At 42.2% G+C, this 27,702-nt stretch overlaps 1 protein-coding gene across 2 annotated transcripts; it reads right to left on the bottom strand.

The window, feature by feature from the left end:
- Positions 1–720: 720 nt before the first annotated feature.
- Positions 721–27,702, bottom strand: FOXJ2 (forkhead box J2). Of its 2 annotated transcripts, none has more exons than XM_088051632.1 (11): positions 26,456–27,702; positions 11,628–11,980; positions 11,052–11,126; positions 9,098–9,166; positions 8,607–8,747; positions 7,991–8,186; positions 5,860–6,180; positions 5,361–5,462; positions 4,699–4,899; positions 3,868–3,966; positions 721–3,292 (listed from the first exon to the last, which is right to left on the bottom strand). In XM_088051632.1, exons 2-11 carry the CDS (start codon positions 11,958–11,960, stop codon positions 3,204–3,206), a joined length of 1,626 nt encoding a protein of 541 aa, XP_087907758.1. In that variant the 5' UTR covers positions 11,961–11,980; positions 26,456–27,702; the 3' UTR covers positions 721–3,203. The 2 variants fall into 2 exon arrangements, with proteins under 2 accessions (XP_087907758.1, XP_005531076.1); XM_005531019.3 differs by having other exon boundaries at positions 7,991–8,189; positions 26,456–27,701.

Genomic DNA, 27,702 nt, shown 5'->3' with positions numbered 1-27,702 from the left:
CCAACACTCCCTCCACCACCAGAGCCCAAAGTCTTGCTTTTAGGAAGCCGTTTGAGATTATCCAAATGTACCTACTGCTTTTTCTGATGGCACATGAGCAGAATGTCAGCAGCTGCAGTCACTGATGACCTAGACTGGATGACTGCTAGACTATCAGACATTCGGCAAAACCCTGGAACTGAGAAGTGATAACCTCCAATCTGACCCCAGGAAGGTAGAATGACCATGTCGTGGCTTAATCACATGAGGCTCTCTTTACAAGAGAGATGGGCTTCTTAAGTCCTTCCAGTGGAGAAAAAGTTTCATCCAGTCAGGCTATTTGGGGGGTTCCCAAGGTTGAGTATGTTTCCTGCTCCTGAAAACCAGAAATATATTTACTAGGTACTCTATGAAAGCAGTTTAAAATCTGCTTTTTGTGTTAGTTCTTCCTTAAAAGAGAAAGGCCAGCAAATAGGATGACAAATAGACACTAAGCACTGGTAGAGTTTTCACTATGCCTTTCTGGTGAGCATGAATGGATAGACTCTCAGACCTCACTGCTCTGAGAACAGCCAGCTGGGAGAACCTTCAGCTCTTAACATCCTACAAAGTCTCCATCTAAAGAACATCCAGGTGTGGGCTGTCCATTTAGCCATGTCCACGCCCAAATTCTAAGGTGGGAACCAGGCCATCCTGACAGGCGCCGCTGAAGGAAAAAAATCAATACTGGCACCAAAACAGTTAAACCATAAACATTCACTTTTTCTTTTTATTAAGAAAGCATGCACAAAAATAAACTCGTGAGACCACGCCCCTCTCTCCCTGACCACTGACACAAAGCATTGGGGGCCACATCTGGGCCAGGCTGGCCCCCCTGCCCTCCCTGCAGGCCGGTGCCAGCGCACCCGCAGAGCTCCACACCCACCCATCGATGTCTTACCACACACTAACAATGCACATTGATTTCAGGGGCAGAGGAACGAGGCTAATTTGCACACTGACCGGCATGTATTTACATATGCAAATGAGGCACAACTTAATACGCAAATGAGGCAAATATGCAAATGAGGAGCACTTGGATACGCAGAAGGAGCCATCTTGGTTTGTTTTTCTTCCGGTGGTGTTTTCAGACTTCCACAGGGCCGGCTCTCAGTAATGTCCACTGCAAAACACTAACTGGCACCTGCCATAAGTTGTCTCTCATCTCTGGTGCCACTTTCCATAGAAACCTATCACACATGCTTCCAAGCTTTATCGTTCCCATCCTGAGGCAGCAGAGATAACAGCTGACTCTATGTTGAAGCTGTCTGGGATTCCTCATTTCTCTTGGAAATGCTCAATGACGAACTCCCCCCAAAACACACACTTAAAACAGAAAAAAACAAAACAAAACAAAAAACCAAAAAAGAACCCCCCCCCAAAAAAAAATCAGAAAAAAGAAAAAAAAAAGTGCTGTTCCCCCCTTCCAATGCAATGAGACTCTGTCCACTTCGCTGACAACAATCCAATTTCCAATTGGTTTATCCCTACAGCAAATTTAAAAAGCAGTGCTAGTTCCCCACCTTCCTGCAGTTAGAATAGAGGTTATTACTTTACTCCTGTGCTCCAGGTCTGTCAAGCAGCCATGACAGTCTATATCCACATTTGTTCCCTTCAGTGGTAAACAGGGAATAAGGGCCAGGGGGAGGCTTTACAAAATATTAAGAAGAAATAAGAGGTTTGACAGAAAAGAGCCAAATGAGAAAAGAAGGGGAACACAGGACGCAACTCTGGGCAGGAAACAACTCAATGCTCACTCCTGTTCTTGCACCTTTTCCACCTTCCTGATTTGCACATGCTGACAAAGCTCATCCTTCAGGACTTACGCTAGATTACATCATCTCCCCAGCTGAACTGCAAGGGGTCTGAGACACTCCTTTTACATTACACTCTTTGGCTGGTTAGTTCAAAACCCTGACCTGCTTCACCCTCTTTCCCCTAATGCCCCTCTTACAAAAACCAATTGTGAGGGCCTCCAGGTCCCTGACCAGAGGGTCCAGCCCTTGACCAGCACCCCCCAGTTCAGCCCCACTTTGTACAGCAGCTTCCTCTGCCCAACATAAGCCCATTCACCAAGTGGGAACCACTGACAGAGGATGTCACACAGCCAGATTCCTGTTGCTGGCACCCAACCACAGGCAAGGACAGCCTCCAAAGAAATATGAGGGGTGGAGGACCAAATAACAATTGAACAAATACTGATGGGAGAAAACTTCCAAATTTGCATATAAAAGGGAGAGCCTCTATATATTTTGAAAAAGGGCTTGAAGGGGTGTTGGGTGAAATGAAAAGCTCTGGGGAACAGAATTTGCCGAATCACATGTGACACCCCTGACTGCTTCTTTTACCTGATGGGTATGTAGGCTTCACCTAGAGACTGCAAAAGACAGTATAGGAAATGGGTCAGGATTCCCTCAAATCTCTCAGTCTTCACAGATGGCACCACATTCTGAAAACCAACTTCTCCGCTAAAATACCATCTCTGCTACATTCTCCTTTCTCCAAACTCAGGTCTGCCTTCCCAGCTCAGCTCAGCTCTCCCTACCTCAGGGATTACCCTCTCTTTGTACTTGGGAACACTTCTTGCTGTTCCTGCTGGTGTGACAAAGTTCACAGAGCTAAGACCCCCCCTCCAGTGTCCCTTCAGCCCCCTGACCTTTACAACATTTACGAAACAACATAACTACAGGCTCCCAGGGTCCACTAGGCTCTCTCACTCCAGTAGCCAATACGACAGATTCACCGGCCACCTTGAAGGGAAAGAGGGATTGTTAAACGCAAAAAAATGGAGGCAGAGAAAGATGCACTCGAGGATTCAGCCTTCCAAGGTCTTTTCATGGCACCAAGGACCCATCTTCCCGCCCTCCACAGGGCACTGCACAACACAAAAGAGCCGATCCGATGCGTCTGAGGCCACCGGAGGAGGGGGAGGGCTGTGCTCAATTATTTGTAATAATAATAATAACAATAATAATAATAAACAAAAGAAGAAAAGAAGATAAAACAGGACGCAAGGAAGGATTATCTTCGGCAGCATCTTGCGGTGGCTTCTCTGGCGGAGATAGAGAATATATATCTATATACAGGCAAGGCAGGGAGGCTGGGGAGGGTGGTGCTGACACCATTGACCCCATGTCCCCCTCCCACGTCCTTCATAAAGGACGGGCTATCAAGTCTGTAACTCGCTAGGTGATCAAGTCCCAGTCGAAATCATCGGGGATTTCCTCATTGGCGCCTGGAGGAGGCCCTGGAGGCCGAGGGACCAGATGATGAGCTGAGCCAAACACAAAAAGAAGAAAAAGGAAAGAGAACAGTTAGAATCAAAAACTACATGGTTTTTCACAGTGGGCCCTTGGGCAAAAGAAACCAAAAGTGATTTGGGCCTTCTCCTTTCCAGTGGTCTAACAAGCAAGAACACTACTGTGCATTAATCTCTGTCAGCATCTACCAGTGTCTGGGAATGTTCTGCTGTGAAATTCTCCATAGAAGCTTCTACAGAAGTTAAGTTTCAGCCTCCCTTACTTACCTCATAGCTGACTCTGATAGAGTACAAGGGACTTCATCAACATGTACAGTTTCTCATGTACGGTTGTCTTCAAACAACTAACTGAAGGTGAGGCTAAGCTAGAAGACTGTTTATGTGAAGTGAAAGAAATCAGGCCTTTGAAATCCTAAACCTTCCCAGAGCTATAACAGAGCCCTAAATGGAGGGTTCTTTGCAGTCCATGCTCCCTCTCTACCCACAATGCTCCATTTGCTTACTAAGTGCTTTGGGAGGAATGCATAAAGGGGTTGGGAACCAGTTCTTTAATGTTCATTGGTGTAACGTGCCTTAACATCACCCCTTACCTGGGCGATTATATCCCGGAGAGTCCTGGGTGGAAATCTGGTACATAGGAGATGGCCCGGAGAAGAGATGGGGAGGCTGGGGCTGACCATAGGAGTTCACTGTGAAAGGAAATTAATTAAAAAAACAAAGAAAAAAACTATTAATGTTCAGGTCAGAAGTCTTGCCCCTAACTGGGTGGCAGCTCAGCCACAGAGCAACTCACTCAGACCCACAGGATACTGAGGAGATGTTCAGCTGTTGGGTCCTAACTCCAAGCTATAGCTTGGTCAGGAATCTTGCTCTTGAAACCAGCAGGAATTTCTCTATTATTGTAAAAGAAGAAAATTTTCATCCAGAAACACCACAAGCTGGCTCAATTATCATCCATTTAATTCAGTACTAGACGACACACACCATTACAGTTCTATCAAGACCACCATATCCCCTCCTCAGAATGCATGCCCTACTCATTGAACAGTATTTCTACAAGGATGCAAGAGCTTTCTCCTTTACTGTTCTGCCATCTAGAATAGCAATCTCTCTGCTTTGCCATTCCTCTCTGTTGATCACCTAAAAAATGTCCCCTTCTCTTCCAGGTTTGCCTTTTAAATATGTTCCTGCCTGAGGTTGCCTATCAACAATATGCATTGCGTAACAGCAGTCTCTTCAGACCACAAGTGTAGGACATCCCAATTCTTTAAAGCCAGAGAAAGCTGAGTTGCTATGAACAGCTCTGACAGCCTAGCTCTGAGTTAGTCACTGCTGCATTGCCTGCTAAGGCTGCAAGTAACTTAGGACACTCACAGAATTGGACCTTCATCTACACGTCATTTCAGTCTCTTCCTAATTACCTTGGTTCATGGACTGCTCCTGTTTGCCACTGTTCAGGGCACAAGAATCAGAGATTCGAGGGGGCTGCTGTGGGCCAACCAGATGAGGGAGCTGACCAGTCTGGGTAAGGAAGTGATTAAGGGAGTCACAGAGGTTGGCAATATGGTGTTGATCCAGCGTCCAGTTCTTCCGCTCAGCCTGGCGCAAACTCTCCATGAGCTCTGCAAGGGACAGAGGAAGGTGACAAAGACAACAGTCACACTGTGATCTTCCCTGCAAAGAATTTCTGTCTTCTGTCCCTAAATCCTACCTCCTACTCACAAACCAAACTTTATAGTTTCAAATCTGTCACCAGATTCCTGAAGAGCTCCATTTCTAGGGTACTGTCACACTGACTCAAGTAGGGCAAGGAAAAATTGCTACTCAAGTTGGAAGGAAAAATCTCAGTTAGCTTTCTGACATACTTTTATGACTTAATTCTCCCTGCCCCAAATCCTGCAGTGTTCATTCAAGTGCTTCAGGATCTTTTACAGACCCCATGAAGCAGGATACTTTTTAAAAATGAGGTGAATCACTGAGAAATCCAGGCACTTGTCAGTTATATTGAAAAAAAGATCCCTGCTCAGCACTTGCATGTTCTAGACTACAGCCCCAGGCATTGAGTCAGTAGGTCAACACTGACCTGAGAATTGGGAGTGCTCAATGCTAGACCAGTTCAGCCGATTTACCATCTTGAAGCTTTCTTTCAGGGAATCAATGTTGGAGCACCAATCAGGGGGAAATGCTGGAATGAAACAGGCACAAGATTAATACCATACAGATCACCCTTTCCCTCCACCCCTTAATATAAAAAGATTGACACCTCTTCACCTAAGAGCCTGATGCTACAGCAGCTAGAAATTCTTTCTCCTTCGGAAAACCAGGGGTGGTATCTCCTTTTTCACTAAGGCCCTGACTTTAGGCTGCATTCCTTAACAGAATCTCAAACCCAGGGTGGATATATCCTCCATTCTCCAGTAAGAAAGCAATTTCCTTCTCAGATTTCAACCATATCTGGCTTTACCCCATTTTCTACACACAAGTAGGCACTACTTAGTGAAAGCTCACTTGTGGGATTTCTCTCTGGAGGCTCCTCACTGCTCCCTTTCCCCCATCTGTGCTTTCCATTGGCCTTGACTCACCAAAGCCAGCATTGTTGATTGAAGCCTGTGACTGCTGCTGCTGCTGGTGTGGCTGCTGCTGTGGGTGGGAGTGCGGGTGATGCTGCTGATGCTGGTGGTAACCTCCATGCTGCATCGGGGGTGGGTGCATGGACATCACTGGTGGAGGGCCATAACCTTCACCACCCTGCTGCTTTCCTCCTTGGGATGGGCAACCCTCTGGGGTTGGAGTGTGGAGTGGGGGAGCAGCACCCACTGAGGAGGGGCCTTGCTGCTGCTGCTGCTGGTACATGTAGTAATTGTGGTTGGAGGGCTGCATGTCACCAAGGAGTGAAGAGAAACCTGCCGAGTACATGAAGGAGGAGGGAGCTTTAAGAGAGCCTGGATCAGACCTCTGCTTACATTATCCAGCTCTAATTTCACACTGCTCATCCCGCTATTTATGAAGTTTTTGGAGTGCCCTCTACAGGCTACCAACAACCATCACCTGTGCAGTTGTGCCCTTGCTGTGCTCCAGACTGTTAAAGGCTCTACAACAAAGACTCAGAAGTATTTTAGTACAGTGTTATTTCATGAATTTTTTTTCCTACACCTACCAAAGTAACACAACCTCTCCTGAAACGTCAAGCACATGTTGTTCTCCTGTAAATGACCGTTAAGCATACTTAAACAGTAGAATATATAGAAGATGAGTAACTTAGTACATCTGACTTGCTGTTTCCAAAGACTCTCCTCAGTTCCCTTCTTACAAGCAGCTTGGTCAGGAATCTTCACAATTTTTCTCACAGTGATCATAAGAGATCATAAAAGACTGCTTTTGTACAAAGAGCACACTGCACACATCAGGACGACTTTATTACTTTCATTCCTCCTGACTCACTGGGTATGTCATTTCTATCCTTCTGTATTTCAGGCAACCCCTACACATGAGAACCTCAGGCATTTTCCAGACTTCCCCAACACCAGGATCTCAGCCTATCTCTTATGCCTGCTTCCCCTGTTCATTCTCCCCATACACTGGGGAACCTCTGTGGAAAACCACAGTCAGTGGCACGCATGCCATTAACCTGTGTTACTCACGTCTTCTTTTGAGTACCCTTACTTGACCATCTGCAAGCAAGCCTCACATTCTCACTGGATTTAACATCAATCCTTAGAGTAGCCTACTACTGTCCTGGGGCAAAAGGATGAGTACTGACATCCTGACTCAAAATTTGCCAACAAGTTTTTTTCAAAAACTGCCACGTTCTCCTTTATGCAGCCTACAACTTGGAGGGAAAAAAACAACAGACAGCTGCTAAGTTTGTGAAATCAGAAGAACACACCAAGTCAAGGTTCTTCTCTACATTTTTCTAGCTTGCTCATACTACACCACCTGACACAACAGATTCCTACTAGGAGTGCCAGCGTGATGAAAGCAGTAAAAGTATATACATTTTTATTTCACTGAAGTTTCATGTTCAAGATGCCCTTTCTGGAGTAGCAAACTTTGCCTGCACTGTGTGATGGCTGATAGCACAGGTGAGAAGCTCATGTAACAACATGGTTCTTTTCACACCATATTAATATTTAGAAGGCAGAAAGAGCTTTAAGTTTTTCTCCATGGACATCTCATCCCTGAAGTGATTCTGCCCTCTTCTGGCTGCTTATTCAATCCCAGAAATGCAAGATATGAATGGAGTTGGAGGCCTTCTCTTCTCTGCTCTCAGTCCACAAAGCTCAATTCTCCAAGGCCTTGTACAATCCTACTTTTAAGAGATCTGAGCAATGATGATTTTCCACTCTCCTTTTGAGAAACTCCAAACAAGAATCCTCTCCCTCTTACAGTTTCTAGCCTGACAGACTGTGCATGTTTCTCTTTTCTTCAGGATTTCATTTTTCTCAGCTTCTGCCATTTTAGTATTTGCATTTATATCAACACAAGGAATTTTTAAATCATTGTGCTTTTTTATTCTGAGAGAACTAGGGGGAGCAATGCATAAAGGATGTGCAGATTTCTTATCAGCTCCTGGCAGAAGTAATTACAGCATGCCAAAGAAGGAAAGTCTGTTTGCACAGGCTCCTAAACGAGGAAAGATCTGAGCGATGCCAAATGGACAAGACTGTGTGGGCAGATACCTGCCCACCCCACATGACGCATGTAGTTACTCACCGTGCTGAGAGGAAGATGATTTCTCCAGCATGGATTTGTAGAGATTTCGGAAGGACCAGCTAAGATCCTGGAAGTTGATCTCGGAGTAGGAGAACTTGAAGTCATGGTTGGCACTGTACAGTGGGGGTGGCACATCGGCCCCTTCACGGCCCTGCCCCCCTGCTACAGTAGAGGCAACATCCACAGGCCCTGCACCCTGCTAAGGGAGGGAGAAATAAGGCCTTTAGCCTGTACTAGGATTTGCAGCTTGAGACAGAGATCAGACTAGATGCACATAGAACATGAACAGACATCCCATATCACCTGAGAGCTCATCTTCCAACAAATCCTCCCAAAAGCCATTTTTCTTAAGGAACACCAACCACAGCACAATGGCTCCAGCTTTTTCTTCAGCTAATACCATTATGCCTTTATCCTTATCCCCATCCAACCCTTTGCTAAAATTCACTTCCTCCTTATTTTCTATCTCTGCAATTTCAGCTCCTTCCCTTCTTTATATTTTTGCCTCCATATCACAATTTTCACAATTCCCTCTCCTCACCACTTCGCTTTTCCATTCATGCACTCCTCCTACTCTCTTTTTCCTCCCACTTCTATCCTTTTCCCCGTGGCTCACCTGACTGTAGTTAGCAATGGGGGTGGTGCTCTGGATCGACATCTGAGGGGTGGCCTCAGGTGGCAAAGAGGCTTCTGTGCTGACTGGAACAGCCCCTCGGGGGCTTTTACTTGCCTCTTGCTCTGGGGAGTCTTGTGGTATCTGTGGATGGGGAAGAAAGAGAAAAGGAAAGGAGCAGAAATCAAAAACAGATGGAGAAGTGAAACTGCAGATGGGAAGCCAGCTCCCCCGCTGTAGAAGTTCATGGCTTAAAAAAGAGGAGGACTGGGCCTTAGTCACCGAAAAGTCAGGATAAAGGACTTTAAACAAGATTAATTTTGCTACTGAATAGCAGCAACAACAGGCAATCAGCAGGACATACACACTAATTCGTTTAGTCCTGGCCTTTGTCTGCTTGTCTATACACCCTGACCCCAAAACGTTATCATGGTCTGGTGCTGAAAGGGAATTCCCAGCCCACTCCATGCTGTGTGGAAAGAAAAAACACTCACGTCATCATCTGGAGGATGCCGCCTCTTGCGAGATATATCTGGACATGTATCTATTGTCCAATAAGAGCCCTGGAAAGAAGACCCATCGGTGAATGAATGATGAAATCACAGAGCTTCCTGAAGTAGGGGGCTGGTGACTCAAGGAATGCAGTACCAACTAAACATTTTGATCACAAGGACCATCCTCTAGAACCTGAGACAACCGAGACTCAGGTGTTGACAAGAGATTCCTCTCTTACACCGGGTTGCATTGAACTATGAGGTACAAAGCCACTGGTGGAAGGCAGAATCCTCTACTTTCCATCACTCTTCAGACAGGTCACAAAAGGATGGTATGATCCAAGCTAAGTGAACTCTTTTGGGCCTGCACACTCCTTTCAGTGGCTTTCTCGCAACTTAAATTTATGATTAACTGATGAGAACTAACTCAATGTTGGTATTTGGCAGAGACAAACAGAAGGATTGCTCTTTCTTCATGGTTGTGAGACTCCAAGCATCCACAGAGGGCCCATGATGACTAAGAACTAAAACAAATGATCAACAGAGAGGTCTGTTTAGCTTTGACAAGAAAAAGCTAAGGGGATCAAGCCACTGTCTTCAACTGTGTAAGGTTATTATAGAAGACAACAGAATCTAATGATTCTCAAAAATGTACAGCACAAGAAAAGGTAACAAATACAAGTTACAGCAAGGGAAGGTACGGTGAAATATAAACAAAAATTTCTTCACAATGATGATGGTGCAGCACTAGAACAAGTGGACAATTTTGCTATCTCCATCCCTGGAGATATTCAAAATTTGACAGATCTCATCAGCCTAATTGTTCCTGTCTGGGAGAGGACGGGGAACATGTTGACCCCCAGAGCTCCTTTTCAACATAAAATAGTCTATAATTATGTGTGTTGTCTTCTGACTAAGTATAAAAAGAACTCTAAAGTAAAGAGAGTTCTAAAGAACTCTCCCATCGAGATCTGAATAACCTGAATAACAAGCACAGGTTTTCATTATAAGCCCAGCCCAACATGCCAATGAACACCTGCAAACATATACCATTAAGTCAGTTAGGATTTCCTCAAATAAGCCACATAATTAATGGTATTTTTGAGCTGTGATCCTCAAAGATCTACTATTTCCACTTACAGATGCCAACTGAGCACTACACAGTCCTTTAAATATAACCTGAAATAAAGGCCTGAGCAAATGTTCCTTTCTTGTAACTTTAGGATGAAGGGGAAGAGACAATCTTTCTGTCTAAATACATAGCTTCTTGCCTCTACCATCTCCTTCTGCTTGTTTGGTTGTGGGGTTTTTTATACAGTAATTTCTGCATGCCAAGATGCCAAATCTTGGTTTTGCTAGCAATTCCCCTTTACAATCTATATGTACTATCAGAATTTTATCAGTCCTTAGTTAGCCAACATATTCCTAAATTCTTGAGTTTTACTCGTAAATAATTTCTACAGATTATGTCATGATGACTTTTTTCCAACACCAAATACTTTGTAATCTATATAGGTGGCAATTATGCTCTCATTTCCATGGATCTTGCCTCCCTGAAATCCATGATGTCACATCATAGTCCTACTGTTCACCAGCAGCCACTATGCTCTCTCATAACAGAACAGGTTGGACTACACCCACATTTTACACACAAAGAAGAAAAAGAAACAAAACTAAAAGTACATTCAATCACACTTTTGATTTCTACCAGTATCTTAAAAGTCAACTGAAGATCACAGGTAAGAAAAATAATTACTAAAACCCTTAAAGTTCCTTTACAGGTTCCCTTTAAGTAAATGCTTCTGTAGCCAAAGGACTGCAGTAAATCTTACTACTGCTTCCATTTTTGCCTACACTTTAGGTTTCAAATTCCAACCATGAGTTAGAAAGGGCAACCCCAGCTTATTTCCCTGCAGTTTTAAATTGCTTGCCCAAGAGCACGCAGACTTCTTACCTTCCCGGGATCATCTCTTGGTCGAGGCACCTTTCGAAAACATTTATTCAGAGAGAGGTTATGACGAATAGAGTTCTGATGAGAAAGTAAGAGATACAGGTAAGTGCTACAACAAAAACATACATTCTGAGCATGCCCTGGAGAAGGTAGAGAAAATAGGATGGTACATACTTAAAAGCCAAAGGTCACTACATAGTGCTGAATGGGGCAGAACAGAAGCTGTGGAAAGGGATGAATTAAGATGGGGCTGAACCACCTCTATACCTATAGAAGGTGAAAATAGCATCAGTGTGATGCAGAGGATGGTAGTGACGTGGGTTTTGTGGGGGGTTTTTTGTTTGTTTTTCTTGGTTGGTGGTGGTGGGTTTTGTACACACTCTCTCTTAATGACCACATACCATACGTTCAACAAAATTCTCAGAGAAAATGGGACTTCTGTCTCTGCATTTTCTCCAGTTGGTCAATTTAGCTTTACATCAGTCTTATATTAATCAGTGAGATTATTTTGCATAGAATTAAGAAAGTAAGCCTTATAATTAGGCAAAAAAAGGGTACTTCAGTGATGCAATCCCTCACCTTCCAACCAATACCAGCATTTTTGTAGTAGGGAAAGTTGTCACAGATCCAACGGTAGATCTCACTAAGCGTCATCTTCTTGGCAGGTGATGAGTTGATGGCGTATGTGATCAAAGTGGCATAGCTGTAACGTGGCTTCCCATCTTGGTGCACTGCTGCCTCATCCTTACTCAGTGTGGCATTGGGATCTGTTGGTGAACCTGGGGGACACTTTCGGGCAGACCCTGGAGGTCCTGCTTGTGAGGAACCCCCTAACTTTTCAATAGTAGCCCTTAAAGTAAGCTGTGGGAGCCAGTCTATGGAAGTGAGGCTGCTTTCCAGGTCAGAGGCCATGGTGCTGGAAGCAGGAATATCTGTAAGGAGAAAGGAGAGGAAAGGAAACCCCTGAGACACAAACAAGGTGAAGCCTAAGAACAGAAACATCCATCTGCATTCTTCTACTATCACAAGTATCTGTATGAAAATCATCCTACTTCATGCATCTTGTTCACAGCTAGACAGAACCATTCCAAAAGGCCTATGACTGTGCCTCAGGGAGGACCATCCGTACTGAAAGGAATGGGACAGTGCTTTTTAACAGTGATGGTAACACTGCTAAGGCAGTCTTACCCAGGGCACTGTTCCCAGGTAATAAACCAAGATCTGTTTAAGGGAAGTGAAGCCCTTTCAGCAGGTATATAACATTCACTCCTTCACTACATAATCCATACAACCTTGATACCCTTCACCAAGATTACCTGTAATCCAGTAGGTTTACGGTGTCAGGCAAGAGGAAAATCATAGCTAAAAGGGAATGCTCATTCATGCCATACACAAACCACAATTTAATTAGATCATCTGCCAAGTCAGGACTATCTTAATTTGAGGGGAAATTAATTTCTCTCCAAGGCCTACCCTCTCTTTTTGCATTAGGTGACATTATAATGAATCCTATTCCTTAGAGCTAGGATTACATACCTCATTTTAAAACACCAAGATCATGCATAATACTATATATAGATAATTACATCTACCATGTCGAGTCGGAACAGACTATATTAAGCTCATAATAAAGCTTTGCCTACCATAACCAGTTTTTCCTAAAAAAAAAAAATATTAAAAATTTATACATATGTATTTAAATCATGCTTAATTCACAATATAGCAAGCAAGTATTTTCTCCAATTCTGAGACACAGAAAAAACTTACTTGCCTGAAATCACACAAGTTTGCTGCAGGAAGACTCAGGATCTTTTATCTCATAAACATTATAAACTTCCCCTCATAAAAATAAAACACCTGGCTAGCAGTTGTATACAGGGATTTCTACAGAACAATTATTTTATAAGAAGAAAACATTTAGCAGCATGAACTTGTATGAACTCGCACACTTAAGCACACTAACTTTTCTGTAGCCTGTTGCAGTAGACAAGGCAGCAGAAAATTCATCATTCCTAGTCAAAACTGGCTGCATTACTATACTGGGAGCAATCCCTTGAAGTCTGGACTGAGGGAGCTAAGTTTCCAAGGCCACGACTTGCACTGCTCTTTGCATAAAGAGAAGAATCATGTCTTGAAGGCATGCAAGTTCTACACCTTTCATTTCTGAAATTAATCTTCCCAGAAGATTAAATAGTAATGTCTTTGAGCATGCTGGAGCATACACAAGACAAACACACAAACACACTTATGTATGTATAGCAAATTAAACACTTGCATACATGTAAGAGAGAAGAGACTGACACGAACACGCTCTGCTTAGGAAAGATTCGTCAGCAGACACCTCCCACTGAGTGCATCACTCAGATGAGTGGATCAGATGAGACAGGGAGACACCCTTCTGCATGAATACCAATTAGATACTCGTTCTAAAAATAGGCATCTGACAATAACACGGTGTGGATGCACAGATCCAGAGACAGATGCACCCAGCATTTTGACACTGAAGCTACCCGTTCTTCCCCCACACCCATATGCATTATACCTTTCACTTCTGCACTCCAGCGCTCTCACAGCACTAAAGCAATGAAGTCCATACTCCAACGCATTCATATGCACTAAACCTTTCATTTCCACGCATGTGCTCACCACACCTCTTAGAGCTCAAACACCTACACAATACCCCAACAAAATCCACCCCTCAGCCCCCACAGGCAGTGGCTTCACAGCCCTGGCCTCAGGAAACACGTCCTAATTGCACAGCGATTATGATCATCACTCATGCTCTTAGGCACCCACAGACTGAGAAATACAATTGTGGTGCCACAGCGCCTATGGCGAGTGGAAACATTTTTCTGTCTGTGGAGGAAAGGAAAAGTCCATCAGCTACTAACTTACCTATCTACTCACCTGCCACACTATCACTTAGGACACGCATGACTACTTGCTGCACAGCTAACTAACTGATCCAAGCTGCAAAAGACTTTCTATTATCCAGCCCCATCAAGTTGTGCTTTATTGAACAACTCATTTTGACTGATTTAATCTAGTATCAAACATTTGAAATCTACACAAATTAAAAAAAATTCCTTTGTGAATAATAATACAAGGGAAAAACAACAATATATTTTTATCCAGTGGGGATGGACAGACCACCACGTAATCAAAACACAGCTACATTTACATGGTAACTTCAAAGGTAAAGCCCTCATTAAAAATAGTATCCCACTTGGAAGAAAACAAACATGAACTAAATGTTAAGTTGAATGCTTCATTTTGTGTCTCATATAAATTTTAATTTTGATGGTACAAGCAGAAAAAAAAAAAATACTGCTTCTCATTAAACCATTATGAAGTATCAGTTACACTAACAATACAATTCCAAAATAAAATAAGTAAAAATCTCTCTCTTCCTCCCCCTCCCCCTTGTTTTTTTAAAGACAAGTACAGAAATCAAGAAAATTAGGTTATAAAATCCTATGGCAGATTCAGGTATCAATCTGAAACACCAGAAATTCAAGGAACAGAAGAAAGCACTGTTGTTTTCACAGAGCTTCAGATGTGCTCAGGTTATGTCAGTAGAGCATCTGGGATGATTGGATATGCAGTAAAACATAAGGCTGATATGCAACATCCCCATCATCAAATCCACAGGCTTTTGTGCATTTGTATAAAATATACTTGTCAGGGAGACAAGCAAAATTAGAATTGGGTCAGATTACACCCACACGAAGAAATTTAATATTTTCATTTCTTGGCTTAAAAAAATCTCTGACAAGAAAACAAAATCCAAAAATCTTTAAAAAAACCAACCAAACAAACCAAGCCCTATGTCTATATATGCACTTGTCACCCAGTACTGAGAGAACTTTTCAGTAAAACACAGCAGCTTTTTAAGAACATATACACTAGACAGTAATTTAGGACAGAAAGCAAAGACTCAGACCAAACAGCAATCACATGGGAAATATCAAAGCAGTGGAATAAGACCTTTTTTTCCAAGTCTGCACTTGATCATGTTAATAGATTTGCTGGCAATATGGGATCTGTAATCATCAGGCACAGTCAAACATTAGGTAAGGTGGCAATTCCAGAACACTTTCAGGGCAACAATAATTCAGTGTAATTGGCTACTAAATTATTTAAAAGAATACTTGCTATGCAGTAAAATATTACTGTTAATTTATGTTGCATTTCTCATTCACCTGACCCAAGTGTTTGGTGCATCAGCTTGACAATACTTAATGGCATGATAAAACAAGACTGCAGCCAAACCAGAGCAGCTGATAATTCTTCCAACTTTCCTTTCCCAGTTTATTACCTGGCAAATCTTTTGAACTCTTCTCTTATGATCCCACTCAAACAAAGTAAAAAACAGTAATAACTAATAAACACACTGAACTGAAATCAAGGATGCTTTAAAAATTCTACCTCATTAGCAAGTCAGAATTCATTTCCAAGAAGTAAAAAGAAAGTCAAAGACGAGAATTCATCATCTTCCACTTTACAAGGTAAACGTTATCTGTTTATGTATTTGGCTGAATTTAAAAAGCAAGGGTAGGGCACCCCAGGTCATAACCACCATCAACAGCTGGAAGGTGACTTCAGAGTCTTCATTTCTCAAGCGCTAAATAGTTACAGTACAATCCCAAGTCAGACAGGTCAGAGAGATGCAAAAACTCCAGCCAAGTACTGATCCCAAACTACAGTTAAACAGACAAGAATCTGTCCAATTCATAAGAAAAATGTATTAAAGAAAATCCCAGCATTGAATATCTTTTAATAACCACTAATTCGCTTGGGACTAGTAATACTTCCCTACAGCTTTCCAGGAAAGCTACTGCCTTACTTTGAATCTTTGCAACTAGCAAATGGAAGCTCCTGCTGCAAATGCAAACCAGGCTTCTGTCAATGGGACAATAAGGACCATCCCCCAGCAGCACTGAAGAAATCCGTACTTTGCTACTTTGCAAATGCTCACTCAAAGTCAGTCAGATCTTATGCAGGATCACTGCTACTTGCCTATCAGGACAGAAAAACATATGAAATGTGGGGAACAACACTCTTAAGGGTCACACAGAATGCAGTTAATAAACATTTACAGCCTGAAGCCTTCTCTAAGGCTGGATTCAAAGGCTGGTCAGGCAGAATCAGTTAGGACTGAAGTAGGGAGACATACAACAAATGGGATCATGCTGTGCACTGCCCACAGAAGATGCCTATTCTAAAATAAATCTCTACCTTTACATTTTTTCTGTGTTTACTTTCACTGTTGCTTTATTTGCCAGTATTCCGATCCAATGAAACTGACAAAAAGATTTACAGGAGACTCAGGTTTCTCAACCTGAACTTAGAGAGAAAAAATGTAAAACAAACTATCAAACAATGACAGACATTGCTGTAGAACACCTATGAATATACGACCACTTCTATTTAGGTGCCTGAAACACAGACCAGTGATCTAACTAACAATATCCACTTAATATACTCAGAGATACCCATAGTCTCTAAGGTATTCAACAAATAAAAACTGGGAAAAAAGGACTATTTGACTGCAACTGTTCTGAAACAGTGTCACAATGTAAGCAGTAAAAGTTAAACAAGAATACTACACGCATGAAGAAATGAAGAGCCTCTACTTCGGTGAAAAAAAGGCAGTTCTGATGTACTCGTGTAAATTATGCACTCAAAAAACCCTGGGTCCTCATCCAATACAAAAAGGGGAAAACAATCAATTTTACTGAGTCTAGAAAGAGAAATCTGCCATTTTAAGATATGTGTTTTCCCTCATAAAGAAGGTGGTATTAACTAACACGGTAGGAATAAAGCACTTAAAAATCTGATCTTCTCTAAGCCAACATTCTCACAGAAATACTTGTTTCATGTAATAAATAAGAAAAGAGGTTTCTGATTATCTGCCTAGACTGAAATTGCTATCCATCATTTTGGTAACTACTTGTGAGAAGCATTCAGGAAATGTTTGTATTTCTGGAATCAAATAAAGAAGGAAGAGAGGCTGGTGGGCATTGTTCGTAAAATGAAACTTAACCTGGAATGAATGATATGTGTCATGTTAGTGACAAAAGAAAGGCACTGCAGTTTTGACAGCACCCTTCTGTCTGCAGTGCCATATGAAAGGAGGAAAACTCGTCCCTGGGGCAAGGAGGTAAGAGACATTCTCATACCCTAGAACCATGCTTCCCTTTTTGGAGAGTAGCAGAACTCTCCAAAAAATGTCTTCTCAATTACCTACGGGCTTGCAGATGTGGTAGCAGGAGGCACACGGCTCTCACTAGTCATGAGCCACAAAGGGAAAAGGGATCCAACCAAAGGAGGCTACTGTTACCTAAGAGCACATGGCGTGGTATTGCCTGTGAGTAAGAGCTGTCACAGCGTGCACCTGTCCACGCATCAGGTGTAGCTGAGTCTACAGCCCTGCTCAAAACTACTGCATGTGCAAGACAGCACGGCTCTGAATGCTCAGTGCTATTTCATGGAACACAGGTGGTACTGTGATTATGGTATCCTGAATGGAAGATTCGCTCAAAGTTATACAAAACACTGACATGGTACTGAAAATTATCAGTTAGAGGAAGATGAAAACTTTTAGGCCATGTATAGCTTAATATAAATTGCTGAACTAATTGTTTTGTTATAATTAAACTGTTACATAGATATTATTTTCCTTTAATAAATAGAAACCTCAACAAAATAAGGCTCATACTAAGTTAAAAAAAAAAAAATAATAGACCTTCCGATTCCCTCCATTTTGTGAACGGTGCACAAGTAGGCTATAAATCTGTATTTTGAATTTAGTAAACGAACAGCACTGACTGTGCAGGCATTTTTGGTACAAATGAAGCATAAATTCTTGTGAGAACTATAAAGTCACCCAAACCCCCATGCTGGAAGTGCATCAGGATTCGATTCCAAAGGCAATTATGTCCTAGCTTTGTTTGAAACTGACAAATGGTATAGTTTACAAAACCTGACCTGCTTATTTAAACTTATCAACAGATGGCATTATAGCCAAAGTCTGAAATATGTTCATGTCAAGGGAGGCAGCATCTTTATGGGCATAACAGGCTAGGATTGAGCATAGCTAGGGCCTTGCCAGATTTTAATAAGACCAACTAATCAAATGTTTTTGTTATCTGCTGTATAAACATACAGGAAAGAAAAAAGCATTGAGAAATACTACACAAACATTGCAGACATCCCTTAGACAGTCTGAAAATATGTGTTCAAAGTTAGGACCAGTTTGTTTATTTATGATGCTGTGTAAGGTAAAGTGGAGAATATGTAACACCTGTCAAAAAAAAAGCAAATGATACTGAGAATACTGGTATACATAAAATACTTTTGAGCTGGAAATTATTTCCTTTGTAATAAGACTACTAGAAAAGATTTATTCTAATAATAAGCCAAATGTCCCATGACAACCCTCCCAATAACAGATTTGGAGTAAAAAGTAAACCAAGCACTTTGAAGAAGTGCAATGAAAATCCATCACCACAGCAGAAGTGTCTCTGCAGCATCCCTCCACCCTCAGTACCACTATGCAATATTTCAGCATTGGAAGTAGAAGCTGTAATTCCAAGCATATGCCAAGGCAGGAGAGAAATCTTTGACATTTGCTTTAAGAATATTAACGGAACAATTACTCTTATACTGAGAAAGGTATAGGGAGCTGGTTTCAGAATAAGTCAAATTTATGAGCACATAGCTGAAATGAAATTTTCCCTTGGAAACTGGGAAGTCTGTGGTAGAGAAACAGTATATAAGAGCAGGTATTTCCCCTAGCCCTGTGAGAGCCCCCAAGCTGAAGGATTTCAATTTTACCTGCCTATCAGAATCACATCCAGTAATGAACCTGCAGCACATGATATGCAAACACTGATTTAATACCCAGATTGTCTCTGAAATTAGAGACAACATCAGAAGTAGATCAGCATGCGGACTATCTTGCTCAGAAGATCTGCACACCATTGCAAAGGCACATACAGAAATCCAGGTTAAAATAATGTGACATGCTTACAAACAAAAACTGTGCTCTTATTCACATTAAAAAATGGGTCTCTCAGTGAAAAACTACCATTAGCCTTGCATTTTAATGACAGCAATAGTGAAAAGCTTCTATGGTAGAGAAAGGAACGACAGCCACGTACAGGGAAAATTAAAATCTGACTGCAAGTGGTCAGAACTTGTTCACCAAAGGCTGAACCACTGAAAACAGATTAGTCAATTTGAACTCTGCAATAGTTGCTGACACAAACCACAACCCACTTGTGGAAACGGGTATCAAGCAGCAGCAAGAACTCTGTTCTGAATTCATAGGAAAAAAGGAAATATGTATCAAGTGGAGATTAGTTGTATACCACGTGCTTGAAATGTACATAGAGCACATGCTCCCAGGGTTGAGATTACCAGAGCACTGCAGAGAAGTCTGTCCAAGAGGAGTCTGAGAACAAAGCACAGCTGAAACTGAAGCTGGAGAATGATCAGAAGAATCAAGTAATACTGCGTGAGGCTCATAAATTAAGTCGCAACCACCGTTTTAACATAATTCCTTTTTACTACTCTGTTAGCTGTTATTCTCACACTGACAGAGCTCTCTTCCAGTAGACAAAACACCTGACAATCCCTGGCCTGACTCACAACTCGATCAGTACCATGCTTGAAGGTCAAGAGGATTCAGAACCACGCTGCCACAGAATACACGCCCATTAATGGTTTCTCCTTGCTTAAAACACTAGTACTGCTGCATCCTACTCACAAAATGGTCCATTTTCTGTATCATCCTGAAACTAAATCTTCTGTTCTTCTCCTTACAAACACTGAAAGAAGTCTCTTTCTTCCACACATATGCTTGCCACAGTTGTCACCTTGCAGCTGCAAGTAAATATTATTCTGCTCTAACCTTGGAACATTCCAATCTCCAAGTTGTTGTGTCTTTGCTTATGACAATCTTTATTTCTTTTGCAATCATCCTTCTTCACAAAAGGAGCCAGGCAGAGTGGAGTATGTACAGTAAGACAACTACATTTGAGTATCAGACGTTTGAATAATTTTCAAAAATGCAAACAATGGCTATTTGCATATTTGAAAGCAGCTAATTGTAAATATGCAATTAACAGCAGGAGCGAATGATCATAGAGGCCTTTTCCAACCTTAATGATTCTAGGGTTCTATGAAATAAGTACTTTCCAGTATGTCTGGCCTCTACTGGCTGGCAATATTCCTGTGTGTATCAAGGTATGAGTCAGCTGAGGAAGAATGTGAAGAGATGTTAATGCAAAAAATGGAAAAGCACAATGTCATGCTTATGCTGCTGGCAGAGCAAAGGACAATGCAGTAAGGGACAGCGATAGATAGGGGAGAAATAGAAATGTGAAGGCCCCTTAGAGTGAGCACAAGAAGCTGGAACCTTATGTGGTGGATGATAGCCAAAGCACAGGCTTGTCAAGGAGGAGATGGCAATGTGTTGAGAAAACATGCCAGGAGGACAGCTTCAGCAATCGTGTTGCTAACAAGACGAGAAGGCCAGCAAGAACAGCTCACAGTAACAGAGATGGTAAATGAAGGAGGAAGCTTAAGGGTTACCCAAAGAGACTCAAAGAAGCAGCAAGATTCAGGCCACGAACAGAAAGATGAGTCCTTCACTATGTACAGAGCAAGAACATGTTATAGCCCAACTGTGGAAGCCTGCAGCAGAGGAAAGCAGGAAACAAAGGTAAATGTCAAAGGAGCTTTCTCAAGTTCCATACTGACCTCAGGGGTCTTAACCTCATGGCAATTAATTTAAAAAATTTGTTAAGGTAGTATGCAAAGTTGCATAATTTAATATCCCTGTCGTTAAGGAGGTAAAGAAAAGCAGAGAGGATACTAGAAGCGGGTTATTGTGCACAACTTATGAAAAAAAAAAAAAAAGAAAAAAGGAGGGCGGTAAATAGCTTCGTGCAGAGGTTACTGAATGAATGACTAGAATAGTTAGGAGGGAAACCAGGAAAATACTGTCACAAAAGTCAAGGGAGGACAAGATTTCAAGACTGGGCATGATCAAGTGTCAAAAACAGCAGGGAGGCCAAGAAGGATGAAGATGGAATAGAGACCCTGAGACTTGGCCAAGAAAAGGTCATTAGAGATCTCAGAAGAAGCTTCATGGGAGAGAGAATATCTATACTGAAGTCAACTTACTAAACAGTTCTAGACTGCACACAATCAAACAAAACCTTTCAATTTTGGAGTGACTGGTCCTTCAATGAAGCAAAAATGCATTGGGGCTTTCACTGTTTCCTAATGTCACAAAAACCGGCATACAGAGGTTTTGAGTTCAATATCACATTGTAATTAAGGCAATCAGCAGCAAGAGCAGACAGACTGTGTAAAGTGGTTTTCATCCTTATACTTTGGAACCCTTATAAAGGATCAATAACCTATTCCAGGATAAATGGGAAGCCATGCATGGAGAAGCATGCAGCCCAAGGTCAGCCAGCAAAGGAATAGCAGAACCATGCAGAGAACATTGCTCTCCCAAAACCCACACCAGTTTCCTACATTCAAACCTTGTCTGCTTTTTTCAGGTAGAGATAAAAAGAATTTCAGATATAACTATTTTAGCAGATTGTTTATTTTTCTCTGCAAGTTCCTAATGGGAAGGGAGAATTTGTCTGGGTTTTAGTTAACAATAGGTTTTTTTAGGGGAAACTGAGAATTCAGAAACTTTGCTCCTTTAATTTGTGACCACAAAGTGTTCAGATTCTTTCCCAATTATTCAGATTTGAACTTTTAACAGTAATTACATATTTCTGCTATAATCAACCACAGTCTTTATAGAGCAGAGAGCATAAACAAAATTTGAATTGCTAATGGTAAAAAACAAAAAAGCAAATATTTTTTTCCTCGAGGTATGAAAGCTCTCACTCATCATCTCACCCTGTCCCTCATTACTCAGTCTCTCTTATACATAAAAAAGGCCAAAAAAAGAAACACATATTCCCTTAGCTCTTGATTTCACATCAAATAAACTGACCAGCTCAGAAAGATGAGGAACGAGGTACTGGGCCTCGCACAAAATGCTCAGCTCAGCTCTGGAAACCAAGATCCTCAAGTGCTAGAGGGAACCAGAGAATGTAATGGAAGGGTTTTTTATTCTAACTAACTAAAATCTAGCTATTCCTGAGGAAGGAGAGGTGCCAGAAGAGAAGAAAGGGTGGAACAATGAATTGAGTTGGACTATGGAGACCAAGTACCATTCTTCAGCCAAGCAGAACTGGGTATTTTCAGTGATAAAGAAGTTTCTTGAGATAACCTCAGCCAAAAAATCCTATGGTCCACAGGCATATGATCTAATGAAAGGCAAACCAGGAACAGGTCAAAATGCAGGTGTGGAAGCAAGCCCTGTGAAATGCAGTAAAAGACTGCTGCCAGTGAAGAATCCCAGTGAGGAGATGTGGGGTGCTTGCTTGATGAAGAGAAAAGCAGCATTTTCAGCTTCTAGGAACACAGGACAGAATGCCAAAGGGACCACAAGAGAAAAGAGATGCAAAGAGCAGGAACAACTGAGAGGAGGGGGGGGTGCAGGAGGCAATGGGAGTCAAGAAGTAGGCATGCTGGAAACATGCTGGGCCTTAAAGGTGCAGAAGAGGAATGTGAGTACTACATGATGCTACAGAGCCCAGGGATTCAGGAAAGGTCAGGAAATACCAAAATCTCTGCTGTCTACCTTTAAATCTGTGCTGCCTACCTAAGTAAGTATCAGGTTCATAACAGGAAGACTGGGCAGGTCAAAGACAGATGGATAAAACAACAATCTAGTCCAAATCCTGGCAAAGCACCACAGAATACATTAAACTGGTCTTAAAAGTTGGCTGTGAAATCTCCAAATTTTGAAACATTCACAGTATTTTGCATTTGCACTTCAAACTTAAGATGAAAATTTGCAATTAATTAATTGTGAAAACATACTGCAGGCATGCTTGCTCTCTCTCAGTAATACACATACACAGATGGCCTTTAGAAGTGAAAAACATGAGTACAGGGCAGAAATATGTTATAGATTTTTATGTTCATCATATATCCCTTAGAAGGAAGAAGGAAACAAAACTAGCAGAACAGACAGCAAGTAGCAATACTGCCTGCTACAAAGACAATAAGCATTTGGAGGCTGAACACATCAGCTGGATATTCTTGCTAAAAATCACATGTGCAACTGCCAAAAATACAGCAAATTAAAGGCTTTTCTTTAGGCTTCAGAGTTAATACAACTGGAGAGTTCAAGCATGATAGCTATCACATTAGGCTGCCCATTAATCTAGGGACTACTCATCTTCTCTAAGACGCCTTCGCAGACCAAAACCAGTTTCCTTCAAAGTTTCAGTTCTGAAGCATCACTTAGAAACAGATTCTGCAAATGGAGTACTACAAAACATAGAAGGTTCTGTGTGAAAATCACCGGTTACTATTCTACCCAAGGTTGGGAGAAGCATGTGGAAAAATGAATCCAGTAGCATTTTTCATCTTTTGGTTGCTAATGACCAAGATCCAATTCCTGTCTGACAGCTGTGTAAAATGAGATAATCAGCTCAGTCCTCCTCTTGAGGGACAGCTGTCCATATCACAGTTGCCATTAACCACACCTCCTTTCTGACATTTGAAGTAAAGGGCCAAAGACCCAAATTGGGATGCAGACTGAATCTCCCACTATATGAAGGTCAGCTGAAGTTTAGAAGAAGAGGTAGTAAACCTGTAACCTGTACCTCTGTGATAAGAATAAACTTCTTCAGAGACACCAAGATTCAGCTGTATTTTTAGAGGGGAAAAAAAAATCCAAAACCAACAAAAAACCCAAACCAGACGGACTACAGTAGTCACAACCCTCTCTCAGACTGAAAAATTAGATCTCAACTCCTCAAACTATTTCATTCTTACATTCCAACTTTTTGGACTCCTTATTCCCTAGAAACTTGCCTACAAAACCACAAGAAGTTATAGATAAAACCCAAGAAGTTATAGAGCACATACTTATGAAATGATCTTTCAGTAACATAATCCTTTTCCCATAACTCTTTAGACCGTCTCATTTCATTTTGCTTAAGGGCTTGACCTGAGAAATGCCACACTGTCAGTTCTCAGATGGGAGCTGAGTGCCCATAGGACAGGACCAGACTGCTTCAACTTAGAAAGTCAACTTTTGGAAGGATGAATATCCAAATTTAAATTTACGAACCCATAAAAGCACAACTAAGTGTCTTTTTTCTCAAATGCAGAAGACTTCATTGCTTCTGTTGAATCCAACTCTATGTTCTTGGGCATTTACAAGAATTAGGCTATTTACTTAAGTACATTAATGTGGCTTTTAAAGTCTAATTTTAGGTGGTCAGGTATAACATTCTTAATGTAAACCCTTATAGACATAACACTTGCATTTAAACATGTCTATAAAGTACCCTGCACTTTCATGAAGATAAGTAATACTCTCCCTTTTTCTTGTATAGATACTTTTGTATAAAATAAATGGTGCAGAGCAGCTGCAGTATTCCACCTCAGAGAAAGCTGCATTTTCACCTGTGATAAACATTTGATATGAATACCATGATCACACTGAAAAGCTGTGCTCTCGAAAAATTATTCCCTAAAATTTATGAGTATGTCCCAGCTTTTGTATAGCTGTGTTTTAGATTATGAGATCTTTAGAGTAGAGATTGTCTTAATTTGGTGTCCAAGTCAGTACTGAATGCCTTGTCAGCAATTAACAAATAAATAACAATTAGTCTATAGCACACCACTTCCATGTCTGTAATGAACATTTAAAGCTCAGGCAGCAAATACAGAATCTTTATCATTAATGGAAGAAAAAAGAAATCTTTCATATGCAGAAAGGTAATTGTTGTGGAAGAGGAGAATTTTGTTAAGGCTGGTATATCAATTCTGTAAAGTGCCCTGGCATCCATCAGAGGCAAAAACACTTGAAAAATGTCAAGTCATTACTGTGAGGAAGGGGGCAGCGTGAGGTAAATTAACCTCAGGAGCATGAAAAGTCAGTTTATCCCCTTGAATGTACAAAGGCCAAAATGCCTCAGTTATCTCTTCCCTTGTGCTAGATAACACAGCTCTACTCAAAACAGGCTGATTGCATAACTATAGGGCAACAGGTAGGAGGGCATCTAACAGTACCCCCAGAACAGATGTATGCTTGGTGGTTCAGCCTTCCCTTACAAAGAGCCACCTTCTGAAGCTATGGATAACTGACAAAATTCCCTGCCAAAATGGGGAATCACTTTGGCATCTTTTGTCTGATCCTGCAAGCACATTACACCAAGGAGTACCTTCTTCAGGGACTCCCTGTTTAACCATTGCTCTCCAAAAGGGCTCCCTATCCTGGCCCTTTGATGTTGGATTTCCTCGCTGCTATCTCACTAAAAACAGTAATACCTCAGGTGAGATATCCAAGATTCTTCTGCTACTGGAATCTGGCTTTGGCTTTATTTGAGACAAAGTCTCCCTCTGACTTGATTTCTCAGGAAATCACTACGTTGGTGTCAGAATACTCATTTGTGACTGGGAATTAACTACCTCATTTACAAAAAGCAGCAGCTTGGCTCACGCAGCACCAGCACTAGGATTCACATTCCTAGCCCCTGAACACAGCATAAAACACAGATGAAGACTGGTGGCAATCGAACAGCTTCTTTTGGCTTTCAGAGCAGGTTCCATCAGCATTGTCACAGCTTTCATTCCCAGGCCCCTGAGCACCACAGGACCCACTCTCAAGGGCACTCTTTCCAGAATCTATCTCACAGTCCCTTAGGTACATTACAATATGCATCTCAGATATTTGCATGGGGATCTGTAGGTTCAGACCCCAAGCACAGCGAGGTCTGCAATGCACAATGATTTTATTTCCACAGTTACAAGCATAGTAGGACACACATGGAGAACTGATACTCCACCCCACAGGTGCATCCTTGGACACTGGCACTACAAATCACTGCTCCTGTCTCCTCAAAGCTTTTTTTGGCCACTATTATCGTTTTCAATGACCCCTAAATGACAGAAATTAATTCACACTGGTGATGATTAAGGCTGAGTCTAGGATGAATAAACCAGGGAAAGAAAGTAGAAGGAAAAAGGCAGAGAGGTTTTTTAAAATTAAATAGGGCTAAGGTCTCCCATAAGCTAAATAGTGAGGGAAAGAATCAGGTCAATTCTGTATAGCATATAAGGGAGCTAAATGACTGAGACTGAGAAAGACACACAGAAAAAGAAGGTGGGGAGACGTTCAGAAACAGAAAGAGATAAAAGATTAAAAGCAAGCAGATACAGTAAGAGAAGAAGAGACACAGAAAACAAGGACAGAAGGCGAGAGAGGACAGTTAGGAATAGAGGGGTGATATAATGTGGTCACTCACTCTGTCTGGAAGATTTTCTGAAGGGAGGTGGATTATCTTCAGTGCTGGTTGCTGGGGTGCTGCCCTTCACACTCCTTCTCTGAGACCCATACTCAGACCGTTGCTGTCAGCTATTCCAAGGGCTTCTTCAAAAAATATTTCAAGGGCGAAAGGATTGTGGATGAAATCAGGATCTTGAGTACTAAAACTGCTGTTTTTATCCCGGGATGGAGATCCTCTCTCCCTTTTGGCAGCTAACTACTAAAGGGGTGTTCCCCTGGGAAACAGCCTTTTCAGTGATGGTCAGATTATTTCTACAATCAATTTCCCCAATCTGTCTACCTAAAAATCTCTTTTCTCTTGGTACACCTTGCCTGTAAGGGGGGGGTGGAATCGGGAATCTCTTTCTCTAAAACAATTCTTGCTATCTCTGTGGATATTATCAGTGAAATCTGCCTTCTCCTCTCCCTGTAACTAGGAGGTGTGTCTTCTCTCCTTGCACGGGGTATTTGAAGAAAACCCTCTTGGGATTAGGGGATGAGGGATCTTCCTTGGGATGAAGGAGGATGAGATCAGTACTGGAAATTACCTTTATCTCCAGTTAACAGCAACTGGAAAAAGAAAGAATAGCTAAATCTCTCTCTGCTTTCTCTCCCTTGTTTTGCTCTATCGCCTGCTAAGCAGATGTAAATAATTAAAATTACTAGGTAAGTATCTGGAGCTCCTGCTTATTTCTGTCTTGGGAACTGCCTCTCCTGGGCATACGGGATTTCTTCTGTAAAGACTCCCGCTACTACCTCGTACGGAGAAGGGCTGTCAGCTCTGCTCGAGAGAAGACTTTCCTCAGCAGCAGGAAAGAGTAGGCAGTAAAGGTTATTCTCACAATCCTCAGAAACTGGGGTCCGAGGACACCTCTCCCCTTAACAAGTATCAAGGGAGCTCCAGAAAGCTCTGTTCCACAGCGAGGAAGAGCAGACCTGCTTCTAGATAGTTACTAGGGCTGGGTGCCGGGGGCCTCCACACACCCTTGGCTCGTTAGTAGGGAAGGGGGCAAGTGTTAAGCTCCCTCACCAGCTGCGGGGAAGGGGCCTGGCAGGGGGTGCCGCCGGGGTGTCCCTACACCAGGCGTGGGGCTGCTTAGCGGGGCTGCGGACGGGGCGGGGGGCGGCGGGCAGGATCTCTCCCCCACCCCGGCAGGCTACGGGGGTGTCCCCCCACCCCGGCCGCTGTCCCTGGCTTCCCCCCAGGCCCCAGCTCCTCCTGCCCGG

The sequence above is a fragment of the Pseudopodoces humilis genome, chromosome 2 (assembly GCF_049639895.1).
Source record: "Pseudopodoces humilis isolate 2021_Gansu_Grassland_sample_001 chromosome 2, ASM4963989v1, whole genome shotgun sequence".
NCBI lineage: Eukaryota > Metazoa > Chordata > Aves > Passeriformes > Paridae > Pseudopodoces > Pseudopodoces humilis.
Note: the sequence above shows the minus strand (reverse complement) of the source record. Positions and strands in the feature narration are given on the sequence as shown.

Coding starts and splice junctions, on each gene's coding strand:
- FOXJ2 (XM_005531019.3), bottom strand. CDS start 11,960: ATGGCCTCTGACCTGGAAAGCAGCCTCACTTCCATAGACTGGCTCCCA. Junction 5,463..5,859: donor AATCAACAATGCTGGCTTTG/GTGAGTCAAGGC, acceptor GTTTCATTCCAG/CATTTCCCCCTGATTGGTGC. Junction 3,967..4,698: donor GGAGCAGTCCATGAACCAAG/GTAATTAGGAAG, acceptor TTCCTTTCACAG/TGAACTCCTATGGTCAGCCC.